This window comes from Grampus griseus, assembly GCF_964374135.1.
Source record: "Grampus griseus genome assembly, chromosome: 12".
Classification (NCBI taxonomy): domain Eukaryota; kingdom Metazoa; phylum Chordata; class Mammalia; order Artiodactyla; family Delphinidae; genus Grampus; species Grampus griseus.
The window spans coordinates 50,182,151-50,198,389 of NC_139006.1; the positions used below are offsets into that span (position 1 = coordinate 50,182,151).

General features: G+C 38.7%; 1 protein-coding gene across 4 annotated transcripts in view; it reads left to right on the top strand.

Moving 5' to 3' along the window:
* The window catches only part of MAPRE2 (microtubule associated protein RP/EB family member 2), a 164,298-nt gene that overhangs the window by 82,351 nt on the left and 65,708 nt on the right, over window positions 1-16,239 (top strand). For 3 of the 4 annotated variants that reach the window (XM_082667109.1, XM_082667108.1, XM_082667107.1), the window contains one exon: window positions 10,214-10,341. The exons of the other annotated variant lie outside the window; for it this stretch is intronic. In XM_082667109.1, the coding sequence (XP_082523235.1) occupies window positions 10,221-10,341 (121 nt within the window). In that variant the 5' untranslated portion in view covers window positions 10,214-10,220. The remainder of the gene's footprint in view (window positions 1-10,213; window positions 10,342-16,239) is intronic. 4 annotated transcript variants of the gene reach the window in all.

A 16,239-nucleotide genomic window follows, 5' to 3' on the forward strand; every position in this document is an offset into this window, starting at 1 on the left:
TGCATACATATATATATATACACACACATACATATATATATATATATATATATATATATAGAGAGAGAGAGAGAGAGAGAGAGAGAGAGAGAGGGAGAGAGAGAGAGAGCCAGCTTCCCAGAAGAGAGAGAGAGAGTGCCAGCTTCCCAGAAAGGTATTTGGACATTCACAGAAATTGTGTAAACTATATGCTGATTATTGGTTTACTTTCAAGAAGAAGCAATGGATGCAAATTCATTTTGTAAAATTTATTTTATTGAAGTATAGTTGATTTACAATGTTGTGTTAATTTCTGCTGTGCAAATTCATTTTAAAATAAAATTTCAATGCCATTTTCAAAATATGTGACCCAGAGACTGACATGCCAGAAAATTGTCCCTTACCTACTGCTCTCAGTGCTTTTGTACTTACCAGGTTTTAAACACATAGTGATCTGGTTAAAGTTCCGACTGAAAGCCACAAATAAGAGGACAGTGCTTTGACTTCCTTTTTTACAAGGATGACAATGAGAGAAATGCTTGTTCTAAAGAACAGATGTCAGGTCATCGAAGAATAAACAGTTATTTCTGTGGAAGATATAACGCTGAAGATCCAAACAGAATAAACCATGCACAGTGCATTGGCTCCTTATTCTGTAGCAATACCTTACCTTCGGTATTACCTTACCTTTCGTAGCCACTTACTTTGCTTGCCTGAGTCTCTGGAAATTACTCAGTACATTTTAAAAAAATTAATATTTCAAAGTGTTTTAATTCATACCTTCAAAAGGACTAGGAATCCACATTTGTCAGGGAAGAATACCGTTCCTGACCGGCTCCCCTCATGGGATTTTTTCAAGAATCAAAACGGAAGCATGGAATCACTTTAACTCTAAAATGATAGAAAACTTCCTTTTGTTATCCACACAACACTTCTGAAGAATAAGCAGGGACCAGTACTTTCACCTTTATATTGTAATATAGGTTGACATCCAGGAAATTATAAGGAAATCTTCAGATTCTAGTGGGTATCTACAGAAGAGCTAAGACTGTTAAACTCCACCAACCCTGAGTTTAACATTTAGAAAAATATAAATTTTCTTCTACAAACTGTTGAGTCAACTTGAATAATTTAGGCTTGAAGGTATTGAAGTTGCACCTGTAGAAAGAAAAAGTTTTCTTTTTTCTGAAGGAATTAGGGGGAGAAAAAAGTGGATGGGCAGAGCAGGAATAGAATTCTTTTTCCACGTTAGCTGCCCCCTGACTTACTAGAGGTTGGGAAGAGCACTTCCCTCTCCGCAGAGAGAGAATCAGGACTCAGCTGTCCCTCCTAAAACCTGAAGATGCCACACATTTGGATGGGGAACTAATAAAGGGAGTGAGAGATAACCACAAAGTGAAATGAATTTAGAAGTATCTTGGTAAAATTCGGAGCAAGATCGATGATAAGAATATTCTAATCAGCATGGATGGTAAATAGAAATTAACTGTGTTGAGTCCATTGCTGTTAATTTGAAGTAGGTATGGAAATCTGTTTAATGTGTTGTTAATGTTTTATTTTAGAAAATGTAAGGAACTGTTCCTAACCTTGACTGGTTCACCCTTACTCTGTCCTCTATCCTAGTTTTCCCACAGGTCCCTTAACAATGGTTGTTTTTACTGCAGGGTTTCTAGGGATTGCAGTTGTGTCAGATGGAGATGGGGATGTGGTAGAGGTTAGAGTGGTGAGTCTAGTAACTAATTAACTGGAGTATTCATAAAGCAAAAATCAGGTGCTATTCCACTGTTTACCTGGTCATCTTAATGAGCTCCTTGAAGGCAGATAATGCTTTGCTTGCTGTTGTGAGCCGACTGTCTTGATATGAAAGGATTGTTGTCCTTTGGTGAACGTTGTCAATAAAGGTGCAGAAAAGAGTGTGATTCATTGACAGAACCTGCAGCAAATGACTTGCTTCCTTGTTCTTATGGATTTTTTAAAAGCTATCATTACTCTTCTACCTGCTCTTTGGTTGTACCTTTCTTTCTATTTAACCACAGAACATCTTTACTCACTTATATATGGATTATCTTTCTAAAACACAGATCTGATTGTGTCTGTCCCACTTTGCGTTTAGTTTTGTTTTTAAGTCATCTAGAGCAAAAATTTCATCCCAACTTGGCTTAATGCCATCTGGCACAATTCTGGGCCTTGGTGCCTCCTCCTCCATCAATACATCGCCTGGTAAAGCAAAAGCTTCTCACTACTGCCTATAGGCAAAGCCATTAGAAAAGTACGCGAACTGCCAAAAGTTATGCCAGTATGTGAAAATTATACCAGACTGTCCAAAACACTTAAAATTTTGAATTTTTTTCTGAGGTTTTATGTAATATACATAGTTGATTTTAAAAATTGACTAGTAACTAAAAGCAAATGGTTTTGTTTACTAAGTGATAGACTAAAGAAAACAGTGGAAGTTATTAACCAAAAAATGAAAAACCTTTTAATAATGTTATGGAAAAGCAGTTACTGTAGTCACATTATCTGGGATGTCAGTGACATGAGTTTTTTTAGATCTTCAGGGCAAGAGAATCTAGAGACAAGGGTGCTTCTGGGGATGGGTGGATATTTATTTTTATACCTATATGTGACCGCCTGGAGGGGTGGGATAGGGAGGGTGGGAGGGAGGGAGACACAAGAGGGAAGAGATATGGGAACATATGTATATGTATAACTGATTCACTTTGTTATAAAGCAGAAACTAACACACCATTGTAAAGCAATTATGCCCCAATAAAGATGTTTAAAAAAAAAAAGTAGGCAAAGCAATATGTAGAAAAATCGAGAAATTAAAACATGTTAACAATTAAAAAATAATAATAATAAAATCTTTACTTAGCACTTTAAGTAAAAAGCAGATTTTTGTTGCTTTAGGATTAATAAGAATTCCAAACACAACTGTTTCATAAATGTATAGATTTTTGTGTAAAACCCGTAAGACTAGATTTTTCTGTCCTATATAGTCGTGCTTAAAAATATTATCTCTAAATACCATTTGTGACTAAAGGAATAAGGAATCCTTGGAGAAATGACTGGTTTTAGGTCTAAGGCAGCAAAGGTACAAGTCAAGCCTGAAGCATTTTGTCATACCAGAAAGCAGGGAAGTTAGCAAAGACTACTAGGATCTTCTCAAAAGAACCTAGAAACCAGTTTGAATAAAGGCATAAACTGCATTGGATTGAAACGTATCAAATGTGTTTAAATCCATGAGTTCATAATTACACTTAAAAAATAAAAACCTCATTGGTCGTGTTTGGAGAATATTAGGAACTTACCTCATTGTTTTGAAAATCTGTAAATAAAAGGAAAGAATCGGGCATCTATCTTGCCTTTCCTATATGCTCAGTATCTCAAAGGGCAAATTTCTGTTTGTAGAATTATTCTAGCTAATAAATCAAGAATGAATAGAAGAAAAGAGAGAGGATTCAAACAAACAAAATAAGAAATGAAAGAGGAGAAATAACAACCAATACTGCAGAAATACAAAAAATCATAAGAGAATAGTATGAACAATTATATGCCACCAGATTGGACAACCTAGAAGAAATGGACAAGTTTCTAGAAACATACAGCTCACCCAAACTGAATCAAGAAGAAGTAGATAATTTGCACAGACCGATCACTAGAAGTTAAATAGAATCTGTAATTTAAAAAACTCCCTGAAAACACAAGTCCAGGACCAGATGTCTTCACTGGGGAATTCTACCAAACATGCAAAAAAGAACTTATACTGATCCTTCACAGATTCTTCCAAAAGACTGAAGAAGAGGGAACACTCCCTAAGTCATTCTATGAAACCACCATCACCCTGATGCCAAAACCAGACAAAGACACTACCAAAAAAGAAAATTACAGGCCAATATCTTTGATGAATGTAGATGAGGAAATCCTCAACAATATATTAGCAAACTGGATCCAACAACACATGAAAAGGATCATACACCATGATCAAGTTGGATTCATCCTAGGGTCATGAGGATGGTTCAACATGTGCAAATCAATTAGTGTGATACACCACATCAACAAAAGAAAAGACAAAAACCACATGATCATTTCAATAGATGCAGGGAAAGTATTTGATGAAATTCAACATCCATTCATGATAAAAACTCTCACCTAAATGGGTATAGAGGGAACGTATTTCAACATAATAGAAGCTATTTATGACAAACCCACAGCCAACATGACACTCAACAGTGAAAAGCTGAAAACCTTTCCACTAAATTCTGGAACAAGGCAAGGTGCCCACTCTCACCACTTCTATTCAACATAGTATTGGAAGGCCTAGCCACAGCAGTTGGACAAGAAAAAGAAATAAAAGTCCAATTGGAAGGGAAGTGATACAATTGTCATTATATGCAGATGACATGAAACTCTCTATAGAAAACCCTAAAGACTCCACACAAAAACTATTAGAACTGATAAACAAATTCAGCAAGGTATCAGGATACAAGATTTATATACAGAAATCTGTTGTGCTTTTTTACACTAATAATGAAGTATCAGAAAGAGAAAGAAAAAGAAATCCCTTTTAAAATTGCATCAAAAATAAAAAGACTTAGGAATAAAACTGACCAAGGAGGTTAGAGACTTACAGGCTAAGAGCTATAAAACATTGATAAAGGAAATTGAAGATCATTCAAAGAAATGGAAAGGTAGCTCATGCTCTTGGATTGGAAGAATTAATATTATTAAAATGGCCATACTACCCAAAGCAATCTACAGATTTAATGCCATCCCTATCAAATTACCCATGACATTTTTCACACAACTAGAACAAATAATCCTAAAACTTATATGGAATCACAAAAGACCCAGAATTGCCAAAGCAATCCTGAGGAAAAAGAACAAAGCTGGAGGCATAACCCTCATGGATTTCAGACAATACTACAAAGCTACAGTAATCAAAACAGTGTGGTATTGGCACAAAAACAGACATATGGATCAATGGAACAGAATAGAGAGCCCAGAAATAAACCCATATACCTACGGTTAACTAGTGTTCGACAAAGGAGGCAAGAATATAAAATGGAGAAAAGACAGTCTCTTTAGCAAGTGGTGTTAGGAAAGCTGAACAGCCGCATGTAAATCAGTGAAGTTAGAACACTCTCTTACACCATACACAAAAATAAACTCAGACTTTCCTGGTGGTGCAGTGGTTAAGAATCTCCCTGCCAATGCAGGGGACACGAGTTCAAGCCCTGGTCCAGGAAGATCCCACATGCCACAGAGCAACTAAGCCCGTGCGCCACCACTACTGAACCTGTGCTCTAGAGCCTGCGAGCCACAACTACTGAGCCCACGTGCCACAACTACTGAATCCCATGCACCTAGAGCCTGTACTTTGCAACAAGAGAAGCCACTGCGATGAGAAGCCCGTGCACCACAACGAAGAGTAGGCCCCGCTCACCACAATTAGAAAAGGCCCACACACAGCAACAAAGACCCAACGCAGCCAAAAATAAATAAATAAATTTATAAAAAATAAATAAACCCAAGATGGCTTAAAGACTTAAATATAAGATGTGACACTATAAAGCTCTTAGAAGAGAATATAGGCAAAACATTCTCTGACATAAATCGTAGCAATACCTTCTTAGATCAGTCTCCTAAGGTAATAGAAGTAAAAGCAAAAATAAACAAATGGGACCTAATCAAACTTATAAGCTTTTGCACAGCAAAGGAAACCATAAACAAAACGAAAATACAATGGGAGAAAAGATTTGCAAACAATGCAACTGACAAGGGCTTAATTTCCTAAATATACAAACAGCTCATGTAGCTCAATATCAAAAAACAAACAACCCAATACAAAATGAGCAGAAGATCTAAATAGACATTTCTCCAAAGAAGACATATAGATGGCCAATAGGCACATGAAAAGATGTTCACCATTGTTCATTATTAGAGAAATGCAAGTCAAAACTACAATTAGGTACCACCTCACACTGGTCAGAATGGCCATCAACAAGAAGTCTACAAATAATAAATGCTGGACAGGGTGTAGGGAAAAGGGAACCCTCCTACACTGTTGGTGGGAATGTAAATTGGTGCAGCCACTATGGAGAACAATATGGAGGTTCCTTAAAAAACTAAAAATAAAGTTACCATATGATCCAGCAATAACACTCCTGGGCATATATCCAGGAAAGAGGAAAACTCTAATTCGAAAAGATCCATGGACCCCATTGTTCATAGCAGCACTACTTATAATAGCCAAGACATGGAAGCAACCTAAGTGTCCATCGACAGGTGTGGGGGTGTGTGGGGGGGTGTGTGGGGGTGTGTGTGTATAAAATGAAATATTACTCAGCCATAAAAAATGAAATAATGCCATTTGCAGCAACATGGATGGAGCTAGAGATTATCACACTAAGTGGAGTAAGTCTGACAGAGAAAGACAAATATCACATGATGTCACTTACATGTGGAATCTAAAAAAAAAAAATGCAACTGAACTTATTTACAAAACAGAAACATACTCACAGACATGGAAAACAAACTCATGGTTACCAAAGGGAAAAGGGGCAGGGGGAGGGATAAATTAGGAGTTTGGAATTAACATGTACACACTAGTAAGTATAAAATAGATAAACGACAGGGACCTACTGTAGAGCACAGGGAAATATATTCAATAACTTGAAATAACCTATAATGGAAAAGAATCTGAAAAGAATACATAGGGATATATATGTATGTATGTATGACTGAATCACTTTGATGTATACATTATAAATCAACTATACTTCAATTTAAGAAAAAAGAATGAATAATAGAATATCACTTTGAAGTCTCTAAAGAGTTGTTGGACCTAGGCAGATACCATCAATGGCTAACTATATCACTTAAGGAGTCAATCAGACAGTATGTGTCTCCTGATGGAAGTTGAAACACTGCATGAAATAGTCTTGTCCCCTCTCCTCCATTAGAACTTGAATCAGAGCAAGCTTCTAGGTCAAATTACCAGTTTCTGGGAATACAAGGGAGAGAAGAATATGTTAAAAGGCACCAATGGAATGCAGCGAGAAAAATCTAGATTGTGGAAATTCTACAAGACAAACAACCCATTCCTTCAATAACAGTTTTTTTAAATGCAAGGGAAATATTAGAAATGGAGAAGAAACCTCTAGATAAAAGAAAGTACATATCAAAGAATCACAATGTATGAATTTTATTTGAATTCAGATTCAAACAAATTGAAACAATTATAATGCATATTTGATGGTATTAAGAAATTTTATTTTTAGGTATGATAATGCTGTTGTTTTGTTTTCTTTTTAATGTCCTTATCTTTTAGAGACACATACAAAAATACTTAGAGGTGAGATCATATAATGCTTGGCATTTACTTCAAAGTAATCTGGCTTGGGAGATGGAGGGTGGGAGGATGGGAGTGTTGATGGGAATATAAATGAAACAAGATTGGCCAAGTATAGATAATTGTTGAAACCAAGAAGTGAACACAACTGATTTGTTATTCTGTTCTCTCTCCTTTTGCATATATCAGAAAACTTTCAAAATAGAAGTGTATATATATATATATATACACACACACATTTTATAAAAAATTATGTGTGGTATAATTGTACAAAATTAGTAAAATTGCAAAATTTCAACCAGATTTAAATATTAAAAAGAATTTGTTACCACTGTACACCTATTAGAATGGCCAAAGTCCAAAATACTGACAATACCAAATTTTGGTGAGGATATGAAGCAATAGGAACTTTCCTTTATTTATTTATTTATTTTATTTTATTTTTTGGCTGCGTTGGGTCCCCGCTACTGCGCGTGGGCCCCCTCCAGCAGCGACGAGTGGGGGCCACCCTTCGCCGCTGGTGCGCAGGCCTCCCACCGTGGTGGTCTCCCCTGCTGCAGAGCACGGGCTCCAGGTGCGCGGGCCCACAGTCGTGGCTCACGGGCTTCAGAGCGCAGGCGCACGGGCCTAGTTGCTCCGTGGCATGCGGGATCCCCCCCAGACCAGGGATCGATCCTGTGTCCCGTGCACCGGCAGGCGGATTCTCAACCACTGCGCCACCAGGGAAATCCCAGAACTTTTTTTTTTTTTAATGTTCATAATGACTTTATTTATAATAGCCCCAAACTGTAAACAACCCAAATGTCCATCAACAGGTAAATGAATAAACAAACTCAATATATACATACAATGGAACACTACTCAGCAATGAAAAGGTGTGAACTACTGATATACAGTGCAGCATGGATCTCACGGTTTTATGAAAGAAGCCATACAAATGTATATACTATGTGATTCTATTTATAGAAAATTCTAGAAAATGCAAACTAGTCTATAGTAACTTTCATTCATTGCTGTTGGGAATGCAAAACGGTGCAGCAACTTTGCAAGACAGTTTGGTAATTTCTTATAAAATTGAACATACTCTTACCATTGCAACCCATTAGTCATGCTGTTTGGTATTTACCCAAATGAATGAACACTTATAAAAACCTGCACATGTATATTTGTAGCAGCTTTATTCATAATTGCCAAAACTTGATGGCAACCAAGATGTCTTTCAGTAGGTGAGTGGTACATTGAGACAGTGCAGTATTATTCAGCGCTAAAAAGAAGTGAGCTCTCAAGCCATGAAAAGGCATGGAGGCACTTTAAATGTGCATTACTGAAGGAAGCCAGTCTGTGGTTCCAACTATGCGACATGCTGGAAAAGGTAAAACTATGGAGACATTAAAAGAAATCAGTGTTTTCCAGGAATGGTGGGAGGGAGGGATGAATCAGCAGAGCACAGAGGATTTTTAGGGCACTGAAGCTATTCTGTATGGTACTACAGTGGTGGATACACGGCACTGTACATTCGTCACAGCCTGCACAATGTATAACACCAAGAGTGAACCTAATGTAAACTATGGAACCTGGGTGATAATGTATCATTGTAGGTTCACCAATTTTAACACGTACCAACCGGTTGGGGAGATTGGAGGGGACCAGTGGAGGACAGGGGGGTATGTGGGAAAACTCTGTACATTCCACTCAATTTTGCAGTGAACCTAAAGCTGCTCTAAAAAATAAAGTTTATTAATTAAGAAAAGGAGACCAATTACACCAAACTCTAGCTATCAAAGCATTTTAAGCAAAACAAACCTTTTCTGTTACCTTTTCTATGGCCAATGTGTGCTCCTCCTGCGAAAAGTTGGGGGAAATAGTAAGTGTCATGAAATGGTCAGAAGGAGTATATTAACAATCATAGCTGAAAGGAAGACTTGTGCAGTCAGGCAGGACTTCCAGATTATCCAAATACTTTTTGTATATATTTTTTTTCAAGGCTTTATCCAAAGCTTTTAGAGACTGATAGAGATTATCAGGTGAGGACTTTTCTTCTTCTTTTTTTTTTAATAAATTTATTTATTTATATTTGGCTGTGTTTGATCTTCATTGCTGCACGCAGGCTTTCTCTAGTTGCGGCGAGTGGGGGCTACTTTTCACTGCGGTGTGCGGGCTTCTCATTGTGGTGGCTTCTCTTGTTGCGGAGCATGGGCTCTAGGCACGCGGGCTTCTGTAGTTGTGGCATGTGGGCTCAGTAGTTGTGGCGCACAGGCTTAGCTGCTCTGCGGCATGTGGGGTCTTCCCGGACCAGGGCTAGAACCCATGTCCCCTGCATTGGCAGGTGGATTCTTAACCACTGTGCCACCAGGGAAGTCCCAAGGATTTTTTTTCTAATGGAGTGTATTTGTAACCTGTTTCTAAAGTGAATTTCCTTTTCTCTAAAGCTGATAAAAAATATTCACTTTCTTTTTTTTTTTTTTTTTTTGCCTGGGCCGCATGGCTCATGGGATCTTAGTTCCCCATCCAGGGATAGAACCCAGGCCCTTGGCAGTCAGAGCGTGGAGTCCTAACCACTGGACCACCAGGGAATTCCCCAACTTACCTTCTAAGTGACTCACTAAATTACATGAGAGATTAGGAATCTCAGAACCTGAAGAACATTTGAGTCAAGTTGAGTGAGACAAAAAATGATCCTGCACGAACAATATATGAGATTTAACCATATTATAGCAAACACGTAGAACAGAGACAAAGGGACGAGAAAGGGCTTAGCCAGAGCAGGACTTTTACAAGCCTTAGAGTTCTGTCAGGGATCCAGAGCTTGAATGGATGTCTGTCATCTTTCTGAGTTACTTTTTTCCTTGTAGGTAAATAAACTTTGTTTGTTTTTTCTAGCTGGGGAATGGCAGTCAACGTGTATTCTACCTCGATAACCCAGGAGACTATGAGCCGACATGACATCATTGCCTGGGTTAATGACATAGTGTCTCTAAACTACACGAAAGTGGAACAGCTTTGTTCAGGTAAGAGACCCTTTTAAGTATTTACATAAACGTTTACTCCCTATTGTGTGGAATGGGATTCTGTGGACCACAGATGATGTATTTTGGATAGGAAAAAATATATGTATCCGTATTGATATATAATTAAAGGGGGAAAGCCCAGATATAACTGAAGAACATATGGGGAAAATGATGGCCACCTAAGAGCATCGAGCCTCCACGACACATGTTATGAATGGTCTCGCTTAAGCTCTGTAACTGGTCTCCCAGCCTCTTCTCCGTCACCCCCTGTCAGCCACCACATGTCCCCTCCTAATATGCAGATTGGGTCCTGCAACACCTCTCCTTAAAAACCTTCCAGGCTGTACATTGTCCTTCCTGCAGGATAAAAGCCACTCCTTGATGTGGCTGATAAGGTCCTTTCTGTTCTGGCTGCAACGCATCTCCTTGATGTCATCATCCTCCACATCTCTCTCCCCTGTGCCTCAGTCCCACAAAATACTCTTTGTTCCCTAAAGACTCCTTCCCTTTTGCGTCCCACAGCTTTTTTTCAGGCTCCCTTTGCCCTTCTTTTCATTTGCAGTAAAATCTCATTCACACTTTAAAATCCAACTCGGTTGTCACCCCCCGCCCCCACCGAAGGGTTCCCCAGATCTCCCAGGCTCCACAGTGTTCATGGAGCGCTGTGCCCACCCTTGCAGAATAATGCATGCCGCACTGCATTGGAAGGTCCAGCTCTTACTCCCCCGAAGGTACCCAGAGCCCTTGAGGACAGGACTGTGTTTCATCCTTTGTCATGTGTCGGCGGTGGCACCCTGCCTGCCTGCTATAAAGTAGGTCTGCAGGAAATGCGTATTGAGCTAAACTTGTTTTAAAAAAAAAAAAAGATTTGACTTTAATGATAAAGTAGGAGCTTGTTAAAGAACATGTCACTAGTAAAGTAATTCATTCTTAGGTTAGAGTATTTATCAAAGAAATAGTCTTCCTTCGGGAACAGAAAGTATTTTCTTCTTGTGAACTAACAGGTAAGAGATTTCCTCTCTGCCTCTGGCTCTGACCGGATATGGTGTTACTAGAAACTATTACTGAAATGTATTCATGTGAAATCCCACGAGACACGATAGGTGCAAAATAGTCATCAGATAGAGCTGGTGCAGTGGTGTTGGGGCAGCAGAAGGGCGTTCTGCTGGCTTTCTCAGTGGGTCGCGTGTAGAAGGATTTCATGCGGTGCCGTCAGAATTTGCAACGCCCGCACTAGTCACTCTCCGATGTGCCCGAATCCAACCCCCCAGTGAATACACTCTCCGTTTTCCACATCTAGACTGGATTAGAATCGACTAGCGGACAGACTTCCCATCTGCTGACACCTCTTCTCCCATCACCATTTTCTCACGAGCAAGATGGTGAGGGTGGCCAGAACCTAGGCATTGCCTCACCCACCCTTTCTGCGCCCAGCCCTCTAATATCAATACTGTGATTTGTGAGGTCAATAATGGATGCTAACCGGCCAGTTCTTTGCCCTGCAGTACGAGCTAGAGAAAAGCTGACTTAGAATATGATGACACCCCAGATATGTGTTGTTGGCCTCTCGAAATGACTTCTAAAAGTTACTAACAGAAACAGCCCCTGTTGCACGCTCCTCAACTGCAAATCTCCACGCAGTCAAGTTTTCTGGTGCCGTTCTTGCTGTGCGTTCTGGAGCTCTCTAATATGTTATTTTTAATTTGCTGGAGGGAAATGCAACCCAGAGTGTTTTCTGTTATTAGCCATCCCTTTTCTGTTAATAGCAAGTACCACTTTATAGTGTACTTGTGGGTCTGTTTCTCCATACGGCCTGACACATACTCTTCCGTCAGAAATGGTCATATTGGGATGAATGAAAATCAGTTGGAAACTGCTGTGGGGCAAAGACAAAACTGTGTATCTTTCCCATAAAGTGGCTGTATGTACCTGTGGATAAGGGTCATGGGGTTGGTTATCAAAGAAAAAGAGACACAGGAAGGAAGGAGATAAGAAAAAGAGTCATAGAGAAAATCGCCAGTCATGGGTCTAAAGTGTTGAAGGAGCCCATGAGGAGCTTCCTATGTAATGTACTTGGGGAGTTTTTGCTGACAAATGAAATGAGAAGCAAATTCGAATTTTTAGATACAGCAGTAATAAATGCTGGAGTGTATGTGTGCATATATATGTGTGTGTATGTGTGTGTACCTATTATTTATATAAATATGTAAAATTTCTTTGCATATCTTTCAAATTTCACATAAGCCAAATCCAACAAAAATTTTGGTAGCATCTGTGAAGAGTTCTTGTACAGTTTCCTTAAAGAAAGCATTGGTGTGCATTTTATAGTCGTATGTAGCTATGTTGCTATCCAGCGTGGCTTGATGAAACCTGTAGAAACCATTTTGATCATGAGAATAGATAATTTCCGTTAGGATAACTCACTAGTTACCTAAGGTTACAAGGTTGATGGGTCAGAAGAATATTTAAATATATATTTATTTAAATTATATTTAAAGGTTCCTTTCTTTATTGAAATACGTTCTTTTGTTTGTCTTGGTTTTTTGTTTTTTGGATATTTTTTTGTTTTTCTGTGGGTTTTTTTGGCTCAAAAACATGTCAATGTCCACAGTAGAGAGACATGTCTTTTATTTTCGGCAGTAGTTTCATCAGAGTGTGAACTGCGGCCCATGTGCATTTATAATCTTCTGAGAAGCTGCTTAAGAATGCAGATTCTTGGGTTCATTCACCTTCTAAATCAGTGTCTCTGGATGTGTGAAGCCTAAAGTGTGCATTCTAACAAGCATCCCAAGTACTTCTGTGCTACAGCCAAGAGCTTGCAGTGCATCTTAGAGAAACTCCAAACCACTAAAAGTAAAGTTAAAACATCCAAAATTTATCTGGCACGATGTCCTCATTCATAATTTAGTCTGTGACTTTTCTCTTGCCTTCAGCAATTGCATTTAGCAGGAAGTGCTATCTTTTTATTTATTTATGAATTTATTTATTTATACCCTTCTTTGTTCTAGAAGACATTGAAGGCAGCTAGGACAATGCTATTAGGATAAGAACAAAACCAAATATTGGTGACCTAAATGATTTATCCTCAGCATACTTAATGAGTAGTCAGTCAGATTTCTTGGAAAATATCTTTTCCTTTCAGTTTCATTTTAATTTCTTTAGTTTACTCTGTGTGATATTATTTTAGCAGTGTGTTGTGGAAAAACATACACAAAATACCTTCACGTATTTAACTGATTTTTTTTCTTGTTCAATAAAATTGTTCCTTACTCTTTTTCCTAAATGTTTATGTTCCAATCCTAGCAGTCCCCCTTTGGCATTTTTCCCCCATTTGCATTATTTCCTATTTCTTTTTTTTAAATTTCCAGCTAAGAGATTGCCCTCCAGCTAATATTAAAACTAACATCAGCTTCCTTTAGCTCATAAAGAACTGAAATACTGCTTCACGTGTGTGTGCTTTTTTCTGCAGAAATTTCTGCCTTTATATAACATCTCATTTGTTTCCATCTAAGCATTTTAAAAGCTTTTTAAAGGAGAGATGGTATGAGGTTTAACACTTAGAAACACGTTGCAGTAAGTTGCAAAAGAATGAAACTGACTCTTTTCTCCTCTTAATTTTATCCCAAGGATGTAACCTTATGAAATTGTCTTTGGACATGAAATCTGGGTCATATAGTCATATGCATATCTAGTTCGCATTCATTTCTTGTGAACAGCAACCTTTACGTTTCAAGTGAAAAGCTGGACTGTATAAATGAACAGGCTGTCAATGGGTATGAATACTGCCTATAATAATATGACAGTATACGGCTTATCTACATTTGATTTGAAAATGAATATTTGTGGATTTCCCACGTTGGGATGGGGGATTGAACCACATGAAATACCAGATTTGTTTGGCTTAAAAATATTTCATGTGTTTAGTTCAATTGCCTAATAAAATGTTTAGGGCTTTTTGTGGGGTGACACATTTTGGTTTTACTTTAGTACCGGCTCAAACCAGTTTACTAGATATTTTATAAGGGATTCAAGAGAGAGAATGGACATATAGTTAAGAGAAAAATGAAAATTTTTAAATAAAAAATTTTTTTCAAAGAGAGCGAGAATGGGCAGTATGGTTATAAATCCACTTTAGTGACTCGAGGTACCATATTGGAGATGATAGGAAAGGTAGTGAGCTATCTGGAGCAGAAGAGTGAAAAGAAATGAGGCAGGGAGTTGGTTGGGAGTGGAAGGAATGTATCTTTCCTTTGCCTCTTCACCCGCCATCCTCTGCTCTAACATACAAATTTCCTTGGAAACTTTTTTCTGACATCCATTTTTCTGTGTCCCAGTCCTCTCCCCTCAACTGGGATGCAGGCAGCAGAGCCATTGGTCCACTGCTGGGTCACTGCCAGAGCTTGGCCAGTGGGCACCTGACGAGCGACTCTCCCATGCATGGGAGAGAGAGGCTAGAGAGGCAGCCTGCCCTTCTCTCCGTGCCACCTTCCTTTCCTCCTCCCCGCTCTGTCCACAGCACAAGCAAACCACTGATGCTCAGATTCCAGTACTGTCACTAGGCTAGTTATAACAGCTCAGTGATTTTCATTTTAGTATTTGAATAAAATTTGGTTTGGATGAAACCATTTTTTTATAATGGAAATTTTTAGATCTTTTCTTGACTAGCATTAAAAAAAAAGACAGAGGGACTTCCCTGGTGGTCCAGTGGGTAAGACTCTGTGCTCCCAATGTAGGGGGCCTGGCTTCGATCCCTGGTCAGAGGACTAGATCCCGCATGTGTGCTGCAACTAAGAGTCCGTGTGCCACAATTAAAACCTGGCACAGCCAAAATAAATTAAATAAATAAATAAATTTTTATAAAAGAAAAATCAGGATTCGATTCAGCTTCATTTTGTGCTTCTCCACATTGTTTCAGGCTTTGTCTTGGATCAAGTTTTTGGTGTTTTCTTCTTCCAGGAAAGTTCCTGAATACAGCTGGTCACATCATAGTCAAAAATGACAATTCTCAGTCCTTCATGGCTCCCAGAAGGGGCTAGCCTTTACAGTAACACTGCAAGATTCAGAGATGTGGTTGTCAGCCGTGCCTGGGACCTGTAGGACAGGTGCTCTGAGCCCCGCAGAGCGTTCTTTGTGACGTTTTTGGCTGCCATCTGTGCCTGTGAAATAGGTTGATCTCACCCTAGTATGGGGTCCGCTATGCCTTCTTCCTCCTGTCCACAGAGACCTCTGTCAGGAGGACAGGTTAGTGATGCAATCAGCTCAGAGTCTAAATTTAGTAGACCTTCTCAAGAGAGTTGGCTCTCTTGAACTAAAACCAAGTAAGGATATTTCGTCGATGTCTGGTAGCTCCAGAGCTTACTTAGCTTTATAAAATCATAGACTGTTATTTGCTTTCAGAAAGTTAAGTCATCTTGGATTGTGTTACTGTTGTTACAGACGTAATTGTATTATAGCGGAATATTATTCATATTTGCGATGTACTATGTAGAGAGGTGGGGTTTTAGGGGTTTTGCTGACAGGTTTTCTCTGATTTTATTTTGCTGAAGTTAATTTTAAAATCCGTTTGCTTGGTCTCAGCAAACCAACTAATTGGCGAGCGGGGCAGGGGGGTGGGAAAAAAAGTGAGCTGGAAAAAGGTGGGGAGGGAAATCCAACATTGGGTTCAGTTGTTGCAGTGGATAATACACTCCTGTGTCTCCACTAATGTACCTGTCGAAAGGGAGTTTATTTTTTGAGCAGAATATGGGATACAGTAGTATATTTTTCCTTCTAAACATGTTTGTTTATAGATATTTGCTACTTTGTTACCAAAAGTAAACATAAATTGGTGTTTTTGTTGTGGTTTACTGCATTTTGTAATGCTAAATACCATAGTGGAAAAAAATGTATGCATTCACC